This window comes from Crocodylus porosus, unplaced genomic scaffold (assembly GCF_001723895.1).
Source record: "Crocodylus porosus isolate Cpor-Errol unplaced genomic scaffold, CroPor_comp1, whole genome shotgun sequence".
NCBI lineage: Eukaryota > Metazoa > Chordata > Crocodylia > Crocodylidae > Crocodylus > Crocodylus porosus.
Window position 1 is genome coordinate 38,673,181 of NW_017728911.1, and position 22,551 is coordinate 38,695,731.

At 44.9% G+C, this 22,551-nt stretch overlaps 1 protein-coding gene across 4 annotated transcripts in view; it reads left to right on the forward strand.

Moving 5' to 3' along the window:
* IQCH (IQ motif containing H) overlaps positions 1 to 22,551 on the forward strand; it is a 110,811-nt gene that overhangs the window by 42,212 nt on the left and 46,048 nt on the right. For all 4 annotated transcript variants that reach the window (XR_002100831.1, XM_019533856.1, XM_019533857.1 and 1 more), the window contains 2 exons: positions 4,752 to 5,024; positions 8,275 to 8,466. Coding sequence is in view for 3 of the 4 variants with exons in the window: in XM_019533856.1 (XP_019389401.1) it covers positions 4,752 to 5,024; positions 8,275 to 8,466 (465 nt within the window). In the remaining variant the exon portion in view is untranslated. The remainder of the gene's footprint in view (positions 1 to 4,751; positions 5,025 to 8,274; positions 8,467 to 22,551) is intronic.

A 22,551-nucleotide genomic window follows, 5' to 3' on the forward strand; every position in this document is an offset into this window, starting at 1 on the left:
GCCTGTGGGCAAGTGCTGCCTGCACGCGGGGGGGGGGGGACTTCCACTGCCATGACGCCAACCCCACTCTGCAGCCCAGGGACCACTCCACCCGCTGGCAGCTTGTCCTCCCCTCCCCGCTGCCAGAGAGGCAGGTAAGTTCAGGTTTGTGCACGACACAGGGGTTTAAAGGTCCCTAAGTTGACGTGGTGTTTTTAAAAACCCACCACTTCAATTTAGGGGCCCCATTTTGTCTACACACACTCCCTAGTAGCATGTGCCACTTCTCTTATAGTTAAGAATGATTCATACAGGTTTGTCTGGGGTTTTTTTCTCTGAAGTTAGAAAGAAGCAAGATGACACCTCTCAGGTTTAGCTGCTATTGCTCTCCTTCACCTCAGATCTTCTGGGTAAACCCATTGCAATTTAAACTTTGCAAACCATAAAAACAGATCCCCAGCCTCACAGTCTCTGCCAAAATGATACGGTGCATGGGAACAACTTTCAGAGGCTTTGAAGTAAACAATGCAAAATAGCTCTAACTAGCTCCATTTTATAGGTTGACACCCTACAAATGAGACCACATGGAAAGCTCTGACATGATGAATGTCAAATACTTTGAATTATTAATGTTTTCAAGGGGCTATATCTGCAGCATTTCAAAGAGACATTGATGAACATAGCTGTACTGTATCTGAGCACAAGGCACTATTGCAAACCAGTTTGGTTTGGTTGAAGGGCTTCAGCAAGACCTGGGCTGATCATCTGCTGACTTGTAGCCAGGCCGCTTCTTAAATAAAGCCGTTTTTCCTGTTTGTTCTTTAAAAAGACTCCAAACAAAAGCTGCCTTTAAGCCAAAAAAGGTGATAAGCAGAGAAGTGTGAAATCCACTGGGAACCATGTTGTGCAGCTTTAATTCACCTGGGAAATATATGATAGAAATGCATATACTTGAAGGCCACAGCTGTTGGCGAGGGTTACCTGGTTCCTTCGTGGACTTGCACGGCCCTCTTCACTCTGCTATTGAACCTTCAAGCTACTAGTCCAACAGGACAGTCTATAAATGCAGTTGTTGTATTGCATTTGGTGTACCCTGAGCTCCTACTTCACTAGGAAAAATGTGCTCCGCCAAGTTTTATGAACACAAGGTAGAATCCCAAAGCAGACAAAGGGAGGTGTAGCTAGCACATCAAGCTTTCAAACTGCCTTGTTTCCACTGGGCTGTTGTTGTGTTATTTACCCCATGTTGCTAATATGTAGTAGAAATTTATCATTTTCTGTCAGCATCTTCCAAGAAAATCAGCATTCCTTACTGAGGCAAAATGCCCACTGGCTTCCAAGGCTGTGAGTTTGCACGCTAGCCTGCTTCAGGTGCCCCGGATTAGGCCTTTATGCATTTGTTCTAAGCCTCTTCCCTTTGGTTCCTCTCGTGATGAAGTCTTGTCTCAGGGCCTCTGCTTGGGGCAAGCCTTCAGTTTCCCCTCAGCCATCCTGAGCCACACGAGCTGCATCTCCTGGTCCACGCTGCCTTGCTGTGGCTGCCTGCAGGAAGCATAGGAGAGGCAGGGATTGTGCAGACTGATTCCAGACAGAAATGCATTAGGAAAATCAAACGGAGCGTGCCTGTGCTCTAACAGCGGGCAGCAGAGACAGGAGATGCAGGAGGGCCAGCATTTGACTTCCTGGGTTACCCCTGCAGCACTCAGGTGAGTAGTGCACATGTTTCTGGGAGGAGAGTGCAGGGGGCAAGGGCAGGAGGCAATGTTGCAGGGCCTAATGCCCTGGATTGCCTCCAGGGAACCACGGCCTGTTCCAGGGGGAAGAGGCCACGCTGGAGTTTGCACATCCACTTTACAGTGGTTTGGAGCCAAACGGCTGGCCTGGGAACAGTGTTAGGTAGCAGTGTCCATATACCCTCATGGTACTTGATTGTGCCTTGAACCTGGATTGTACCTGGTATTTTCTGGTATCACAAAATATCAGCAATTTAGGGTACATCTGTCTTGGTATGTAGGGCAGAGCCTGGAGGTGCCTTCATCCAGCCTGGGCCAGGTATTTTACTTGTGGTCTGCACCACAGCTATCTACATTATGCTTCCTGTTCCAGGTGGAGAGCCCTTTGAGGAATCAGTCTGCACATTGCCCATCTCTCCTGTCATGCTCGGCTCCAAATCCGGGCAGGAAAGACAGGACGTGGGATGCTGATGGACTAGAAGTCAAGAACAGGAAATTGTGAAGCTGCTAGTGAATTTATAAGGGCTGTGGCCTGCCACCAGTCCGTGAGCACCAACACACTTCAGGGAGAGGCTGGCTGGGCCTGTATGTTAGCAGAATGTCTCGGGTTGGGTTGGACTGCAGCAGGAGTCGAGCTCAGACCTTTTCTATGCAGATGGCTGGTGGGTGTGAGCTTGAGGGCAGCCATAAGGTCGACCCTACGGGACCAGATCCCAGTTGTTTGGTAAGGCTACTTGGCTCTGTACCCACAGCACAAACCAGCCTTAATGCCAGTTTTAACCATCTGCCTGGGGAAATCAGGTTCAGAGGAAGTCATGAGGTAGCACAGTCTGGCATAGGCAGTGCTATGCCATGCTGTGTCCCAAATTTCTGTTATGGGCAGGTAAAGGGGGATGGGATTCACACACTCATGCGGTTAGGCAGTCTCTGGCTCTCGGACTGGCCCCTTGGAGGTTATGAAGCCAGATGAAGCTCTGAATTGTGCTGGTTCTCAGCTGGCGTCAAATTCAGGAGAGTATGGTAGGAGGAGCTTTTAACTGCCCTTGTGCATCTCAGAGGCAGGTGCCAAGCTGAGCTTGTCCAGCCCAAGGGCCTGGCCTTTGGCACCTTGAAGCAAGTTACCAAATGTGATGATACAAGAAGTGGCTTTTCCCTTAGCCCAGAGAAACTCAGGGACTACATTAGCAATGGGGGGTTAACCAAAGAGTTACAGCAACTTATACGCCCTTGGGTGACTTGTGGCAAACATGCTCCGGTGCCAAAGAAAAGTCCTACGGCACAGTAGCTAACATGGCTAAAGACAGACGCTGTGTGTGCTGCATCGCTCGCAGCTGCAGGAATGATGGGGCCAGTAACATTTTGTGCAAGGAGCCACAGGTAAGAAGTTGAGTGGCTTGTGGCTTGAGAGCTGCAGCCTGGGCCACGTCCTCAGCCTACTAATCCCCATGCCGTGGACTGCCCTGTTGGGATCATGAGGATTCCCCGCCTTCCCCGGCTTTTGCACTCTCTCCCCCTCCATGCTGCGCATCGGTAACTGCACCGCTGTCTGAGCAGGGATGAACTAGATTTTACACCCTGTTTCCTGCACATCTTAATTAACTCTAGACTCCATTATGAAGAGAGACGAAGCAGATCTCCTCCCTGCATCACCACTTCTGGCCCAGGAGAGTGAGTGACCGGGACTGAAAATCGAGCCCGTCTCCCCTGCAGGGTAGAGCTTTGTGCTGCCAGGAGACCATGAGATGGCCCCTGTGTCTTCAGTTCACGCCATGACTTAGGAGAGAAGCATAGCTTGCTGAGGCTTAGGGGATCACCCACTTTCCCTGGTTTCTATCCCTCATTTCTCCCTAAAGGCACCACTGCGTGGAGCACTGCACTGCTCCCTTGGGATAAAGAAGTAATTGTGGAGCAACCCGAAGGGCTTCAGGGAAGGAGCAGAGCCACTTCCGTCATGCTCCCTGCATCAGACCAAGATTTATGCTTTGGGCTGTGAGGTACAGGGAGGCAGAACTTGGCAGGAAAAGTCTTCAAGGTCCTAGCTGCAAAAACATTTATGCAGGCGCTTGTGCCGATCCCTGTTCAGGACTGTGCTTGAGCAATAAATCAGTTGTCTCCAAGTAAAGAAAACTGTTGCTTGTAGGAAGCTTACTTCGGTGTCTTTATGTAATAATCACTGACTCGATAAAGGAGCATTGGACTCTTCTATGCGTGGCATCCTTCTCTCTCACTCTTGAAATACACCTTGAAAGCTGCAGAAGAGTACCTGACACGCAGAGTGATCTGCAACTGATGCATGGGTTTGGTGTAGTGAATAGTTCAGAGACTCAGCCATTCGTGGTGGCTGTTCTTACTTTAGTTTTAAAGGGCATGATGTCTCTTCTGAATGGCTTGTCCTGAGAGAGACATTTGCTTTGGAAAAACAAATGGAAAATTCCTACGGAAAAGCTGAAACCCCTTAGCCTTAAAAAATGCTTTCTGACTCAAGTACTCTGCACTCAAGTTTACTGTAGCTATAAGAACTACTGTATAATGGAAATGTATATCCCCTATAATTTAATGTGATCAGTGATAGGTTTTGTAAATCAAAGTGTTTTATTCTCAAAGAATCACTTAAAATGCTGCTGCGCTGTATGGTGAAATATATTCCCTGCTATAGGGGTTTTTCTTCATTTTTTGTATTGATTTCTAGACGCTTTAGAGTTAAACCACGCCAGAAGTGTTGCTGAGATGAATCACTATTATCCAAAGGCCACCAGCCTCTCTGCCGACTGACAGAAGGATAATTCCATGTGGATCAAATAAATACAGATGTGTAGTAATTAGTTCTATTCCCAGTGAGCCCATTTCCAACACACTAAAGATGTGAACGATTATGGAGCCTCACCCCAACAGCTTTTATCAATTTAAACTGCTAAGCTACAGGATAGGTCATAACCCAGCCTGCTATTAATAATGTATTTATTGTGTGCAACATTATAAATTAGGTTCATGGAAGAGAAAAGAACACCTTTTAACAAGACTAATGCTATCTTTATACAGAACCATCCCATGTGCTTGGCCACTCAGCTGAAGTACAGTCCCAAGACGATCAAAAGAATAAAAAATCTTATCCAGGGCAAGGAAGCCTACGTGATTGGAGGGGTTCCCCACAAAGATGATTTAGCGGTGGCTGACATGTTAAATGTGCCCATACTGGGCTCTGTGCCAGAAGTGGCTCATCTCTATAGCACCAAGTCCGGAAGTAAAAGAATTTTTGCCAGTGCTTGTGTGCCAGTCCCCCCCGGAGAATATGACATCTATACCCCTCAGCAGGTAAGCAGGCAGTCTTTGGGGGGACACCTTTTTTATTTCAGCACCTAGACCATTACTGCAGTGAGGTGGGGTACACATTTTGCTCTCTTATGTAGATCAAGTATGTTTCATTGAATTAATTAGACCCTAAACAGGTTGGAGTAAATGCAGAAGTACATGGGGCCAGGGAGAGGGGTTCTTTTTTTCTGCAAGTGTCTTATTTAAAATGAGTACTGTCTTGAGAAAGAAGAATTAAGCAAAATAAATGATCTCCCTCAAGGGCTCGCACCGTGTTCTGGTATCTGCTTCTTACAGATAACCATCATCACTACCCCATGATGGGAACCCTGATCCCACCAAAATTAGTGGAAATTTTGCCTGTGACTTAGGTGGAGCAAAGACTTCACCCCATCTCGGCACTAGGAAGCAATGCTCGCAGAGCCCCATCTGCTAAAATACTCGCCACTCGGTAAAACAAAATCACTGATATCCAGAGAAATTCCACCCATTTTGGAAAAATGGCTTGTCTAGGCCGAGAGCTGCTGCCTGAATTTTGCCCTCTATTTAGCATGTTAATTCAATTTTCATTTCACTGACCCTAGTGCCATGACAATAAGCCCAAATGGTGCTAACCTCGGTTAATAAATCATCACTGTAATGGATGCCTTTAACAGAAGCAATGAAGACCCTGGTAATTTGAGAGCGGGCTTCAGAGACTCCTTCCCAAACGCTGCCCAGCTGGGATGTGCTTGGTCAAGAGTGCAGTGGCTTCACTTGTGCTTAAAACCCTGTTCTTCTCACTAAGCCCCTTTCATCCTCTTGCTGCTGTGCCTGGTCTCTGGGATCCTGTCTGCAGTTGCCTCTGATGGTCCTCACCTTGGAGCTAAGGGTGTAGCTTGTGCTCCTTTCAGCGCCTTGCTCCATCTCCATTCTGCGCATCTGCCCAGTGCCTGATCTTCCCGGTCACCGCGTTTTGTCTTCTCTGCCGTGAGCCCAGGCGTGGAACAATTTCCGAGCCTTCGCTGACTGCTGCACAAAGGAAATCCAGGGTAGCTCCCCTCTCTGCGCGGGAGTCCAGGAGATGTGAGGCCAAGGCACGGGGGGCAGAGGTGAGGGTAAAAGGAAATCCTGTGAAAGCATTACATTTTTGCCCCATTTGTGCAGCCCTGTTGGAGCGCTCTTTCCAATGTAAAGGAGCTAGGTGCTTTGCTTTGCTTTGCAGAGGTGGCTTTCAGTCCTCTTGTCCCTGCTCAAGGTAGCACTAATTCTCTCAAGTTTTCTCTCATGTCCTTGCAAACAATAACTGAAATGATGGTGACTAAATGTGATGAGGCACTGATTTTGGGCACCTCCTCTACAGCCTCAGGGACTAGGCAGGGAGGTTTTGAGAGTGCAGCTTTGGACTAGGCACCTAAACTCCACCACAGCCCTATATTAAGTGCCTGAGCCCTTTTGTCTGTGGATCTTTAAAACCACAGGGTGACATCCTAAGAGACAGGATTGCTTTGAGGATTCTGCCCCTGGACGGCAGCGCTCGGCCTGCTTCCCCCGCTTTCCCAGGGCTCAAACAACAGGTCAGCGGATTTACGCATGTGCATCTCTGAGCAAAAGATGAAGACAGGTCTTTTGCAAGAGAAAGTTGTGTGCAATGACAGAAACTCAGCAGGAAACCTAACCAGTAGAGAAGCGCGAGGACCTATTTGTGACTTTCGAATTAACTAGATTCCATCAGCAGTATGGGAGCCTCAGACTCTTTCATAGTTTTCTTGCCTTTGACTCCACGGGCTCACTTCAGCAGCGTTGTTGTCTTTTCTTTTTTGATGGGATTTGGATCTGTTCTGGGGTAGCTTTTAGTTGCTTGTTGGATCCTGGAAGTACATGCAGCATTTCTTCAAGAGAATCCTTTTGCTTATGCTGTGGTTTTGAAATCCATCCAGCTGGTAGGATAAGCATGTCCTATTTGTAGAAGACAGTAATCAATAGCTTCTTGCTTTTTACTAATATAGCTTGTAAACCTGAGGACAGTAAGAATGTGATTAGTCTTAGGCATTTTTGCTGGTTAGCAAGAGCCCTTTTACATCTCTTGTCTTTTTATTAATCACCGTTTACCAGTCAAACGCACGCAGCCAAATAAAGACATTGCAATTTCCATACCAGAGATAAACAGACATATGACCAATGAACTGAAAAATAACGGTGTGTTTGATTTATTATTAAATAATTCATTTATAAAAATCTCATACCCCTAACCCATACTTCTGATCTATGCTGCAATTTTTCCCAAGTTCTCCTTTTGCTGTTTGCTTCTATGAAATATTGACATCTTAGGTTAAATAATCAAAGAAAGGTGACACTATGTTAAAGCACAGTTCAATTTTCACTTAAAGATAGCACATAATTCTTTCCATTGGTACAGTCTTTACAATATTATTGATCCTTTTCATTACTGTAGGGGAGTCATCAACAGAAACCCATTTATAGGTTTTCAAAAGCAACAAATAATAGGATTTGGAGCAAACAGATAATAATTCTATTTGTGGTCGAAGACCAAAAAAAATATAACAAGGAGACCAAAAAAATTACCATGTGAAAAAACCTCCTAGTCAATGCTGCAGAAGATCTATATAACGCTGTTACGGGGTCCAAGAGCATTTACGGTTTCTAAATGGCTAATTATATTCCACTCCACCTCGCTAAAGGGTAGTTTAAAAATAAAGCCATTTAAATCTGGGTATGAATATAGATAAATAATCAGCAGTACTTTTATAAAGCCTGTCTGGTAATTCCTTCATAAATTCCTAACCCTGCAATATGCTGTCCAGAAGGAGAGTGTTGTCTGTTTTGACTGGTATTAAAAACTGATTGTAGCAAGGTTGTTTTTAAGATGTCAAAAATAGTCTTGCTCTGGCACGATCTACCTTCCTGAGCCACGTGCTGAGATGTGCTCAACATCCCAAACCAAAGGTGCCCACCTGGCACTGAGTAACCCTCTGCACCAACATGCCTCATCACCCTTAGTGTGGCTCTGCATGGGAGCCGGAGTCTGTCTCCGTGGTACCACTTGCAGGATCAGGGACGTAGATCCCTCAGCAAAGAGTCTGGGTGAGTGCTGAGTAAGTACCCAAGCTTGCAACTAACAGCCCAGCTCTCTAGAAACTATGATTATAAAATGAACAGATAAATTAAAGTCAAAGGAAGATGTCAGAGCATGCATTTTAGCACAGTGATTCTGGAAGCCTTTCATTTTTATCTTTGTGCCACTGCTTGATAGATGCTTGATGTTCTGAGTCAGCTGGTCATCGATAACATGGAAGTACGCCGCTGGCTGTTTAAAGTGGACAGTGAACTTGGAGGAAATGGTACCGCCTATTGTGATGTTACCTCCCACCTGAAATGCTACCCCTGGGTCCAGAAGGAGCGTCGTAGATGCACTGCTGAGATGTGGGCCAAGAAATGGGCGCACGTAAGTTATTGAGACGTCGGGAATCTGATCTTTGACAGCAGGTTTGCATTGTTTAAGGTTCGTTGCATCTATAGGCAGGGCACAAAAGGTGGCATGCTGCAGGGCAGCTCTGGGATTTTTGCTCCTGAGGGAAAGTTGTGTGCACAGTAGCGCCCAGAGGAGTCCTGCAGGCAGGGGCTAAGGCAGGATTTGCTCGATCTGTCTGCCCCCAACCCCTGTGCACAGGCCCACGTCCAGAACTCGGTCTCTGGCTTGCAGTGGCTGCGTAGAGAACTGCTTTGTCACACAGCAAACTCTTCACCTGGAGCTCCCATGCTGAAGCTTATGCTGGTGGGAGATGGCATTGTAAAATCCAGTGTGGTAAATTCAGATGCTTTCTGGCTTTGATTTAAAGAAAAAAGCAAGTGAAATGCATGGACAGTAGGAATGAATGTATAACTAATACACTGATGTGGGTGTCATGTAAAGGAAAGGGTGTAGTGTGTATTTTATAATACCTGACTCTTTCCATCCATGGATTTCAGAACACTTTCCCAAGGAGGTCAGTCCTGAGCCCGTTTTACAGAGGAGGAGCTGAGGCAGTGACCCAGCAATGCAGAAGGTTAAGCCAAACAGTACTATCTATGTACATCATTTATAAATAAGGTTTCCTAAGTCCCCATGAGTGAAGAGCCAGCCTTCTTATTGCCTGAGTGTCACATCACACAACCCTTGTAAAGCTTCCCTAGCTGGACAGTTACTAGCATCCTATATTTGGGTCCCAACATTCACAACTCGTGTGCTCTTAAGCCTTCCTGGGCCCTCCATGCACACTCCTGCATGCACAAGTGCTCTCTTCCTTACTGGTTCACGTTTCCCTTGTGGCCCAGTGCTCCCCCCCAACACCTCAGTTGTTCGATCAGAGCCGTTCGCAGCTGGACCCTTGTGAGCACTCAGGGTTTACAGTTTGTCTCTCCAGGGACATGCGAAAGCTCAAACGAAGAGATAACCAGGCGTTAGCAGGGTTCCAAAAATCGATCGCTCTTCACTTTATCCAGCTCCAGGAAATACACAGCTGTAGAGAAACTGCAAGTGCCTGCAAGCTTTCCTCTGCCTCATTTTCTGCACCCTTCTCTCAAGGCCTTTGAGCTTGGGGCAAAATGATCGGAGGAATCCAGGAAGCCCTCCTGCCCCGGGCTTTCCTGCACATCACAAGTTACCTCTTTCTCTGTCTCCTCTTCCCATTAAGCCAGGTTTTTAATTCCTCAACTGATCCTGTGACCAGCTGGATCCCCTTTGACCCAAAAGCCTGCCTTTCTGTTCTTTTCCTCAATCCAAGCCAGGTGCACGTCTCCGTGGCATGATGCCGTGCCCTGCAGAGAGAGCTGAGCTAGCGCTGAACCAGCAAGCTTGGCTACCAGAGGTGCTCGAGTGCTACAGCCACTTTCACACAGCTTTCTGCCAAGCCTGCTTCCCCTGGCTGAGAAGTGGGGTGTACCGGTCAAGATGGAGCACTGTGCCAACACTGCTTCGGGAACCCAAGCTAGATCGCTCGGAACTAGCTTGGGTGTCTCAGCATGGCTGTAGCTGGTGCTGTACAGGTATACTCATGAGTTCCCTCTAGTTTCTGCTCTCTTGTTGGGGGTCATCCCACTGTCCCAGCCCACTTTCATCAGACAGCTTGGCTTTACCTAGACTTCAGCCATCCCATTCTTCTGCCACTTGTATGGCATCTTCCTCATTAGCAAAACTGCTGGGTGGCAAAACTGCTCCAGCTTTAACCCTGGATGAAGCAGTGTTAAAGTTGGAGTGGTTTTGCTATCTTTGTTTTGTTCTCAGATTGTCCTCAAGTAACAATGAGAACATAGCAGCTGCTGCCCTTTTGAAACAGCTCCCAATGTACGTGTGTCCACACACAAAGTGATGCAATTGTTACAGCCGTGCGGTATTCCCCTCTGTGCCTGCTGGTCTGCGTAGAAATGTGTTCTTTACAAATTGCTGAACTGAAATCCTTGAACTAGGTTCATCAGTTTGAATTGGTGTATTTTTATTTAAATAACTGTTGCTATTTGTGTGTTTAATTTCAAGAAGGGTTGGATAGTTAAGTGCAGGTTGGCAAATGCATTCTTAATGCATGTCCATTAAAGTCGGCAGAGTTTCATCAGGAAAGAATTTGGCCCTGCATCCTAGTTTACATCAATAATGGCCTTTTTTAATTCAATTGCAGATAGCCGGAAAGTTTTTTCAGCATGTTATTGGATGGTGTATTGTTATTGCAAATTGTGCACCATAATCTGAAGCTTTCCACAGACGTTAAGGGCTAAATCCCCACTCTGCTGAGACTCACTTGCTCTGCAAAAGCATGAGAAGTATAAAGCAGACCTAAAAGGTGGCCACTGGAGAATACTCCTGACATAAGACGTACCTCTGGTGGGCAGGAGTATGAGCAACTCAGTTCCACTACATCCAGTCCTCTCCTGGTATAAATTCCTTCGGGGTTGCATGCCATTCACTGAAGGAGATGCTCCCTTTTGCTTTGCCTCGCCTCTGGTCCAGGTGGCTTGGCAACAGGGAGTTGTAACGGGTTTGTCCCTTTTCATTGCATTTAAGTAGAGTTTGAATGTAGCCAAGAAACACACTTTAAAAGCCCCTAAAGTGAAATATAAATGTTTACCAAAGGTTAGAAAATATATATAAGGCATATATTTTGATAAAATGCCTTACCAGCCTGTCAGGCTACACCCAGGCCAGAATTTCAGCAAACTTCGGTAAAAGAACTAAACAGGCTGAGCATCGTCCACAAGAACACGTTCACGTGTTTCTGCCTTCTTAGTTGAGCCCTTTTTTTTTTTATAAGAGTAGAGACCTCTTTTATATGTAGTGAATTGCAATCTCCATTGAAAAGCAGAGGATTAAAATTGTCCTTTGTTACCCAATCCCATTGTAATGATACACATTTAAACATCACAGCATTAGTTTATGAGCACAGGCATGTTTTAATGTCCTATTACAGTATGGAGACCTGTTTCTTTTGATAATGAAGACATTGTGTCATCGGCATAGGCTGCCACATACAAAACATATGCTGGCAGGTTATTAAAAAATTCAGCTTCTTGATGAAAGACTATCCTGCAGGCTAAGAGTACAGAAAAAAATATTCTCCGTTCTGGTGGAATTATTAGAAACGAGAATATGACTGTAAGCACTAAATTATGTTAATACTTACAAATAGCATCATTTGCATAGCAGTTTATGACACCATACCCAGACTTTTCTCATTGGTATGTAGTAGGCAACAGATTAAAAATAATGCAGTTTATGTGAGTTTGAACTGTGTGAGGATCTGTTCCATCGAAAACTGGGGGGATTTGGGACTCCTCATTTCAAGCATAATGCTGGGAAACAAAAAATGAAAACCCGTGACAAGATCGTCAATTGAAGGAAGGGAGGGTCTGCATTATCAGAGGGGTCACTTGGTGCTCTCATCAGAACAAAGTGTGTGGCATGTCTCTGCCAATTCCTCTTTGTTATGAGGCCCTGCTGAAACCTCACAGCCCAGGCCTCTGCACAAAGAGAAATATCCCTCCAGCTCCAGCAAAGGCCCAGGGCAAGGAACATTGCATGGGAATACACCACTACTGGTCCAAATGCTATAGCTGTGATGAAGCTGCCTCTGTGCAACGCTGGGCGTTCTCCAAGAAGCTCTTCAGAAGGAGCAAGCTTATTGACCTGCGTGCAGCCCTGCACTGCAGAAGCAGCATTTCATCTGCGTTGGGATATATATGATATGTGGGCAGTGGGCATGGCTTGCTTCACTGTGGGACGCTTGAGTCACATTGCACCTCCTTCGTTGGTGCAGGCATCCGAGCACTCTCAGATAGTTTTGAGACTCTTGCTCATATTTATTATTGAATCTGTCATCGGGAAGGGCCTTCTGGGTCACAGAGTCCAGTCCCCTGCGTTTGCAGGCAGTCATTTATTTATCCAAGGAATTCCCAGATCAGCACTTCAGACTCTGAAGTCACACCGAGAACATCTTGTACCATGCCAGAAGTAAAAGCAGGGGAGACCAGGGCACTGCCAATGCCCTGCTAGTGCAGTGATGAGGGGAGTATTTACTTAGCGTATGCTCAGAAGATCCTAGGAAACCCACCATGACCCTCACTACAGAGAAGAGCAGAAGCTCTGAAGTCGGTGCCAGTCTGGCGTAGGGGAAGAGTTTCTTCCTGACACCAAATGTGGTGATTTGGTATGAGCCTGAACAAAAAAGCAAGACCCTCTGGGTTTCCAGTAGTGGTAGGCACATTGGGGTACCCCAGTCAAGAGCCTCCAGTCCTAGCTGTGGCAAATGTCCTAATGCTTCCGGTAGAAGACCTAATATTCATGGAGGAAAAATTATTTCCCAGTCCCAAGTTATAACCAGCAAAAGCATGGGATTGCCAGGCAGCTTCCATACCAGAAGTAGTTTCCTTTCCTGTAAAGGGATTTAAAAAAACCAATCACCATCCTTGAATCAGCATCTTCTATCTTAGTTACTTTTTTGATCAACAGGAAAGTGAGCCTTTCAGCGCTTGCAAACAAAACTTGGTTGCTCTTTAAGTCCTAACATTTTCCCCTGATTTGAAATTCACTTCCTCTGCTGCTCCTGCTGTTACAGAGGCACCCTAGTAACTCCATAGCTAAGCTGACACCCGTTTTAAATTTAAAGTAGGTTTTAAATCCCCAGGAAATGAACACGTCCCAAAACCAGCAATGTCCTGTGTAACCTGGTGACTAGCATCAGTATTGCTATTTTCTGAACACTCTAAAATTAGTTCTTTGTCAAATTTCCGTCTGGGGGTCTAGATTGTATGACTGACTTCACACGTTTGCAAGTATTCATTGCAATGTGCAACATCCATAACAAGCAAAACCAGTTATTCCTATTCCTCCTAATGCTTTTTTTTTTCCACCGTGGAAGCTGGTGGAGAAGGCACCTCCAGCATGGGCTTCCTGCCGTGAAAGGAAGAGACAGGCGTTCGAGCTCCAAGGACCGGAGGTGGCACCAGGAAGGAGCGCTTAGAGCAGTTCATAGCACAGGGAAATGCTAGCGTTTCCCTCTGTTCCCAGCTGGCAGGGCTGTCGTGGCCCAGCAAAGGTGAATGCCGCTGTCATTACCCAAAACAGGAGCCAACAGAGTTTCTCCTGCCGAGCCAGGCAGCAGCTGGGACCTGTAGCCTGAGAGAGCATGCTGACTGTCTTGGAAGTTGGCAGTCCACTAGGCTCTTCAGGACAACCAAAGCAGAAACTGCATCGCTGTGGCCTGTTACAAAGCTGAGAAAGAAGAAAGAACAACAGCAGAATCTCCCAATGGCTGATGAAGGGCGTCTGTGCCCAAAAGCCTGCAAAAAACATTTCCCCAACTATTTAGTTGGTCTAATAAAAGATATCAGATCTACCCAAAGAACCTTGCCTGCCAAAGAAAAAAAGGCAGCTTTCTCTAAATATGCACTTACCTGATCTGATCGGCTCTCCCTCTCCTTGTCTAAACAGATCTCACCGTTAGTTAATCGGGTTGAGTGTCTGGCTGCCATATGGACAGAGCAGTGAGACAGCCTCATAGCGCCAAGGCGAGGTGGGAAGAAGGGTGTTCAGAGGCTGTCCATTCAAGATTCGCGTAGACCAAGGATCAGTCTCCCAAAAAATGCCTCTTAAGGGGTTGTGGGCTGACAAGCGCACTCAAAATGTATAATGATTGCCATAGCATGGCTGATCACTCTTGGTCTCCCTTAATGCACCACCACAGGACTGGGGGCTTAGGCCATCAGCTCTCTCTAGGCAAGGAATCTGGGCCCTGGGATGCAGTCCTATGGGCTCTGTCATGATTATTTTTATCCAGCCCTCCTCATCTTCAGTGCCTGCAGTGCTTTACCCTCCCCGAGCGATGCCAGAGTTGCCTGCTTGTTTGTTCCTCCAAAAGCCCCCACTGAACTGAAGCAATAGAGTGTCTAATAAACTTTTCCTCGGTCCTATGCAAGTTATATGGTCTATCTTAATAGCTAGCTAACATACCGGCATTCTTCAATTACCACACTGAAACTTCTCATCCATCACAGTGACCACAGGCATGAAGCAAGCTGAAAGGGCTAAAGGTTATAGGAAGCTATAAAAATGAGGGACGTCAGCTTGTGGTCAGAGAGAGGGGGGGAAAGGAAGTGCTGCAAACACAAAAAGGATGGAGCTGGAAAAAGATACAGAGTGGATATGGCCGCAGTAGGTAAAAAGGGATGTTCTCTTGGTAAGGCAATTATGAATATGGCCACATTGCCGTACCAAAGCTGCCTTCCCCATCCGTTGGTTAAAGTAAGCTGTTTTATCCAGCATGGCCAGTGCATGGTGTTAAGTTCTGCAGTTTCTGAATCACTGGTTTTGACCAGACTAGGTTTTTGCCAGAAGAAATTCTGTAATTGCAAGCTTTCAGGTGCAAACTTCTATTTATGAACTTTTATATAAGAAACTTTCATTTCTACCCAGTAGAATTTTACAATCTTTTCTCCGATGCCTGATGAAGGGTGTTTGCACCCAAAAGCTTGCAATTAAAGACATTTTTTTTTGCAAACATCTAGTTGGTCTAATAAAAAATATCACCTCTACCACAATCCTGAATGATTTTTCTTCTAGACCAATACAGCTGCAACCTGGTTGCCTGGTTTTGACCAGATCACTGTAACATTGTCACTGCTTCGTTCTTTATGCAAACCTCTGGGGGCTGGGCGCCTGGCTAAAATCAGTGATAGGGGCTCCAAGCCTTTGGAAACGGCGAATAAAGCACAGAAAATCTAACTTTCAAACAGTGTCAAATAGAGCGGTGTTTTAACACGGGTCCGAGGACTTAGGATTGATTACCATAAGAAAAAAAACACAGTCTCTGATGCCAGAACCAAATGCTTACTGTTGCCTTAAATTTTAACATTGTTGATCATGTTTCATAATTCCCCTAAAACGTCATAAGATAAACTGAGAGATTGTTTGAAAATCAAGAACAGTGATAAGGGGATTTTGAACTTTTTACACTAGGGTTATATTGCACGCCATAAGTCAGTGGGGGCACACCACAAAATAGCCTTGCACCCTCCTCTAGTGCCACTCCCACTCTCACTGCCTCCTGGATCTACTGCTCTGTTTTCTGCTTCCCACCCTGTGCCTTCTGCCTGATCTGCCTCTGCTTTCTGCTCCCTGGCCTCTCCCTGATCTGCCACGTGCCAGAGACGATGGCTGCCCTTGCCTTGTATGGCACCTGTGCCGCAGGTTAGGCCCCCCTGCTATAAGTAGTTAACTTGTACAGTTTCCATTATGGCCTTCTTGCTCATAGTAAAGAGTGAAAAGCAAGCAGCAGGTATCTATAGGGCCATTCAAAATATAACCATGCTACTGTCAAAACCTTGACTTCATTACCATGTTATCGTCAGCACACCGTGGTTTATAGCTATGCTCTGTTGTTCTCCCTTGCACACAGTAAAGCTGGTGAACCTTGACTTTCAGCTTCCTTGAAACCCATTCTACTTTTATCACAGTGGCTGTTAATCATATTCGTTAGCAGCATCCAAAATAGTTTGGTTCCAAAAATGCTACGGAGACTGCTGAGGTTCCAGTGGAAAACAAAGGCAACTGAGTTGTGCTTGGTAGCATATGCACCTAAGAGTTTGCTGAAAGCATTCTTTCCTGCTGATTTTATTGCATTCCCATGCAATTTTTGGCATGATCATTTTTCTAGCAGAAAGAGAGCCAGAAACACAGACAGTTACATAGAAAATCCATGTGTGAAATTCTGATAGGTGCGATAGGCTTTTCCATTTTCTCTTAGTATAACAAGGGATGCGGTAGGATGGTAAAATTCCCAGGACTAAAGAACAGATTCCTCTGAGCTGCAAAGAGTGCCAATACCACCTTCTTTCTTGGTGTAGCCGGGCCCGGCCCCATCAGTAGACTATCCTGAGTAGTTTGCTTCCATATTTTGTCGGAGAACCTTCTGCAGCGCTCTCATTCGGGCAGTCGTTATACTTGTGTAGCAGCCAGGGTTATGTTTCAGGTGATTCTTGAATCCCGAGTAAAGCAACAAAGCATGAGAATGGTATCCCTCGGTTCAATTAAAACTGCACTATCCATTTGTAGGACCCACAATAATCAGATATGCAAGCTGTTGGTTTGTGAGTCCTATTGATTTAATATGCTTCTAATCAGTACATAAAGCTATAGGCCTGCAGTGTTAATTTTTCATATGCTTACAAAGTACCCTTTGATTTTCTGTCACGCGTTAATTACAGCGTTTTGCCATTAAATAGGAAGCTTTGTGTAAACTAATTACTAGGTAATCATTGTCTACCGCAAGCGTGCTGTTTGTACCTTTTATTTTATTCTAAAAATGCACAGCTCTCGCAGTCTGGAACCACTATACCTTCCAGCCATTAGCTCTCACTAATTCATAGCATTATTGTGTTAAGATTGTAGGAGTTGTAATTGTTGTGGTATCAGTGCTGTTAATTACCGGAGTAAACAGTTGAAATGGTGCCAAGGTCTATTGTACAAGGCAGAGAAAAGGAGGTTTAAATGTTACTTCCACCATCTGGGGACTGGAGTAGAGGCAAATACTAGAAAACAGCAGTGAGGCAATATCAGAACTCCAGCTCCAGGGTTTTAGGCCATATGGATCCAGAATATTTTGAATCAATTGAATTTAACTGCCAGTTTTTAGCAATAAGAGTGTGGAAGAAGAGGATAAAAGCAAGAGCAATAAAGAAATCTGAAAATCCGTTAATGTTATCACATGCAATAAAATGCCAGTTTGGATCATTTTAAAAACGTTTATTTTGCTAAAATCTAAAAAGTAGCACACAAGCAAGGCTAAGAGGGAAGGGAGTTTAACTGTTTGTCGCTTGTAAAATGCAACATAGCGTGTGTCAGACTGCATAGAAAGCCTTTCCACAATACAGCTGTGCAATTTATCTGGGTTTTGTTGGGATTTATAGAAGAATGTACAACGATTACCCCTACAATGGGTTTTGTTTTGGGGTGGGTTTTTTCTCAATCACCCTTTTGGAATTCATGAGACACTTTTCCCTAGGGACACAAACAAAAGGGGTGGCACAAGACAGTGAGCCAAGATGCTGAATTAAACGTCTTAAAAAAAAGAAAGAAACCTTGGAAAATTGAGTTTACTCGAGGAGGTTTGAATTGAGCACGTACTTGTAGGAACAGGGAAAAAAACCACACAGATGTTACTCTTCTCAAGGCCACGATTCTGCTGACACTTCCCGTTAGGCCAGTTCAGCTTTCTGTTAATCTCTATTTCTTTTTAAAAAGACCTTTGTTAGGGAAAAGAAGAGCATAGAGCATTGTGTCCGCCACCGTGTAGATGCAGACCTTTTGGAGAAAAAAGTCCTTTTCTTGAAAAATCACGTTTTTCTTTGTGTGCAGAATAAAGTCACCACTTCGGATGCTGTGGTTAAAAAACAAGCTACTGTATCCAATTGTCATTGCCACAATTTAATTATACTTGTGCTTAAATATAAGTCTGCGTGATTACTTTGAGACCATCACCTAGCTTTCAAATTCCTCTTTTGGCAGAACAGGATGGAGTTTTTTTTTTCTGTGTTTAATTTCCCCACTAATATTGTTTTCCAAGGTGAAATCTATGAAAACAAGGCTCCGTGGCTTGCTGCTGCTCCTGGTTTTAAAGCATTCAGAGGAAATAGGAGTGATCTCTCTTTCTAAACAATCCCGGTTTATTTATTTTTTATTGGTCTGTTAGCAGATGTTGAAGTGGTTCAGGGCACAATGTAAACATACGCTTTTAAATAGAGGCATTGTAAGGAGCAAAGTATACAATGAAGCCGAGGCAATTGTGTGTGTGGGGGGGGTTGGATTAGGACAATGTTCTCTTTTTGTATGTGTGTGTGCATGTAGCTGAATTTAGAATTAAAAGAAGTGCTTGATCTTTATATATTGAAATCCTTGGCGTGCAGAGTGACAGCATGAGCCAGAAGAGAAAACCATGGCCCCATGTGGTGTGAAAAAAGGAACAGCAGTTTAAGTGCTGGAAAGTTGAAAGAGAACTAACCTCCTTGTTCGTGTAGTCAAGGAAAGTGGCTGTTTTGTGCTCTTGGATTGAAGCATAGCATATGTGCCTCAGTTTGACAAAAAGCCTCTTGAGTCAAAGCAACCCTAGCCCTGTGTGCTGATCCAAAGCGAAGGCCGCAGTAATGAGGGACGGGGCTCTCAGGAAGCAGTGAGTAGATAATACTACATAAGTAGAGAATTGTGTGCACTGTTTTTGCCATTCTACTTAATGCAAGTTGCAGCCACGGTGAATCGCTTGCCATACAGCTGAAATGGGCCATTAGCTATCAGGGAAAATTGTCTTTGCTACTTTCAGCAGATGGAGCAAATATTTTACAAAGCAATTTTACATACAAAAAACATTTGTGTTACTTGGTAATGACGGCTGTTTTACATGATGCTACCTTCTATCGGAACATATTTTTCCAGCTCGTGGAAGACAAAATTGGCACTTTTTAATTTTGAAATTTGCAGTAAACCATTAAATGTTTGGTCTTAAACCAGATTTTAAACTTTAAGTAGGTGTGGTAGGCAATGCATCACTTGCAAAACATTTCCACCCATATATTTTTTTTTGCAGCCTTTCCAAAGGTTAATTTTCAGGGGGGGTGCATGCCTGCAGGGATTAAAACAAAAAGCAGCTCTGTGTCTATTGCAAACTAGAAAGTCCTTCAAATAAGTTAGACGGCAGGGAGGGCATAAGCATTGACTCACCAAACAATTCCACGTTTGCCAAGGCTCCTAAGAAGATGAGAGCAAATAGGGGTAGGCTTAAGATCCATCAGACAGCTGTGTAAATTGAAGTAGCTCTGTTGGCTACAGTACATGGGGGCAGATCCTCAGGTGGTATAAATTGTCATAGCTCCATTAAAGCGGTGTAAATTCACTGCAGTGGAGTTCTGACAATTTAAGCCAGCCAAGGACCTGACTGATAGTGTTCTTCTCTGACCCATTCATCTTTACTTCTCTGGGGCTCCTTTTTTCACTCTGTTTGCTTCCAGAGCCCAAAAAGCTTCCTTTCACTCTGATTCCAGCTAAAAGCCCTAGGTTTTTTGCATGCACTCTGCTTTGCAGCCTCTTTCTGTCCCACAGCCGCTTCTCTTGATCTCTTTTTAGGCTTATTTCCTCTTTCTCTTTATTTCTTTTCTCTCCATTCTCTTCTCACAGCAGGCTTCTCTTTGTTCCCTCAACTGGCTCTCCGATCTGTTCCAGCCAGACACCCCGTTTCCAGTACTAGCATCATCTCTTGTTGCTATTGCTGTAACACAGCGGTGCAAAATTTCACTTGATGAAGGTAAGGACTGTTTTAATGTAAAGACGGGGCAATCAGGCTTTGACTGCATTTGCAAATCATTGCAATGGTTGTTTAAAAAGGCAACATTAAATGTGAAGTGTTCCAAAATGTACATGTACTCCTTGATAGCACTGTACAGATCTGAGTCACTGTGGCATCACAGAGAACCTGGATAAATTTTGCTGCCAGAAAGACCTAGGATCCCTTTAAAGGCTTCAGTGACACTGGGTTTAGGTTTGGGTTGAAATGTTTGTGAAGTGTATTCTCCTATTCCCTACTAAAATGTCATGTAATTGGGATTGTTGCCTCTGCGAGGCTTGCAGCGAGGAACTTCCACTAAGAACTAGTGCTTAGGAGCATAGCCCCCATAGACATCACTCAGAGCCAGGCACCTAACTGTCTGTGAGGAGCTGAGCCTTGTAAGCACGCTGGTAAATTGAGTTTGTTCCTAGCTGTGAGAGAATTAAAACAATGATTTCAAAAAACCCAAAAAAACTTTCCTGGATTTGATTGGTTGTTTTAAAGACCCCTCTCCCCACCTCCCCTTCCAAAGTGATTTTTCTCTGTCGTGATATGTGAGGGATGGTATTCCTAGGTTTGATATAAATAGGTACACAGCTGTAACACATAGCATTTCACAGCCTCCTTCAGTGTTTTCATGTGATGAGCAGGATTTGAGAACTAGCAGGCTCGAGTGAATATGCTTTGGGTGGCTCAGAAAGGCTGAGCCTTGGTACTTCCTTTGGTCCCTGGCACGAGTCTTTAGGGAAATGAACACCAGTGTCAAATTCTACCAAAGGTGCAGTATGAAACAGGATGTTCGACCAGTATTGGCTAAGAGCAGGTCAGCCACTGGCACCACTTTGTGCTATATCACAGTGTAAGTCTCATCAAGTAGGACTCCAGAATATTCTTGGTGATGATCAAGTGTTGCCAAAATTGGTCCTCTACTGGCTTCTTACAAGCTGCTTCATGAACAGGGAAGAAGGTGTATGCTGTTAAATCAGTTGTATCAAGTGATGACTGAGCATCAGCCTGATTGCAGAAAGTCACTCAGTGGATTCTTACTAAGAACACAGCAGCTGTGTCTACATGTTCATTAATGCGCATTAAACTTAGTACCTCCAGTGTGAGGTACTGGAAAAGAGCACTTTAGTGTTTGTTAATGCACATTAACGAAAGTGCACTGTTTTTTTTGTGATGCTTTAATGCGTGTTAAAATATGCTAATGCACATTAAAGTGCATGTGTAGGCGCGTCCAGTGTTGGAAAGAAGAGCCCAGTGATCGTTCTGTTTGCAAGGAAAAACTGCCCCCTGGAAAGGGGAAACAGGGTCATAAGCTTTGGGGCAGGTGTCTTCATGTTCAACGTTGTTGCAGTGGAGAAATTGAATCCAAGTCAAAGTATTGCATGCTCATGATTTAGATTGGTATTTATGTGGATGTGGTCCCAATGTATTCTAAATTCCACTACATATATTCCTATCCCGCAGATCTGCTTTTGTATTTGCTTTTAAATTGCATAATACTGAAACTCATTAGATTTAAATGGTCAGGCTCAGTATGATGGAAGTATTGCTAACACAATAAAAAGAGCATACTGATTTGTAGATTAACCTCTCGATGGCATTAATCACTGCTAAGAAAATTTCTACCTGCAAAACTGTGTTTATATTAATTGTATAGGAAACCATTGGCTCTCATAATCTCTTGGGTTAGCTATATTTAAAAGCAAAACACAGGCCCCATTGAACCTAATTGGTCTCTGCTCCCTGTTCTGATGTATTAGTGAACAGAGCTGTCTAAAACTTGCATTCCCTGGTACAATTTTGGCTTCAATGAGTTTGGTTTTATACAGGCTGTAACTAAGTGTTTGACCACTGCTCTCAACCCTGACCTCAGGTTCTGGAATAGGAGGCTCTGTGAACCAGCTGCTGAATTGTCATTGCTCTTTTCCACCCTCCAGCAGCGCTAGGAAGAATTCCAGTTTGTGTGATAGATTTTTAAGCATTAAAGAGACAGGTTTGATTTCCTTTCACCTTATGGAAAGAAAAAGGATGGTTTAACTTGGGAAATGTCATTGCAGACTCGTGGAAGAGTCATGCTCCTCTCATTGAGTCATAAATTTGAAGCAATTATTTAAGTCAGGGGAATTAACCCAGCTTGATACTTGGGGACTGACCTGACAGTCTGGTGAATGCAGTCTCATTTAGCATCTTGTTCTGTCTGCACAGCCCCTAGTTTGGGTTCATGTTGATGGAGGATGAGGGGTCCGGGTCTTGCATGAGCAACAGCATCCCTGGAAAGACATGGCTTACAGTAGGCCTGTGCGAAGCAGCTAGTATTCACTTTGGATTCGGATTCTGCCATTTCGGGGGACAGTGATTCGATTCGGGGATTCAAATCACTGTCCCGAATTGATTCGGCCAAATCTGATTCAGAGATTTGGCTGCAGCTGAATCAGCTGAATCTCTGAATTGGCCCCATCCCCAACCCGCTATCCCAGCCCGCCGCATAGCTGCCCTGCCTGCCCCAGCTCCCAGCTCTTTAAAAAAAAAAAAAGCCCCAACTCACCGGCTTTTGCCCAGCAGAGGGCAATCCCCACTGCCCCACACTGTGTTGGGGGCTCTGCCATGAGCCCCCAGAAGCCCCAAGGCTGCTGCAGCAGCTGGTGAGTGGAGGCCTTCTATTTTTTTAAGGGTCAGGAGCTGGGGCAGGC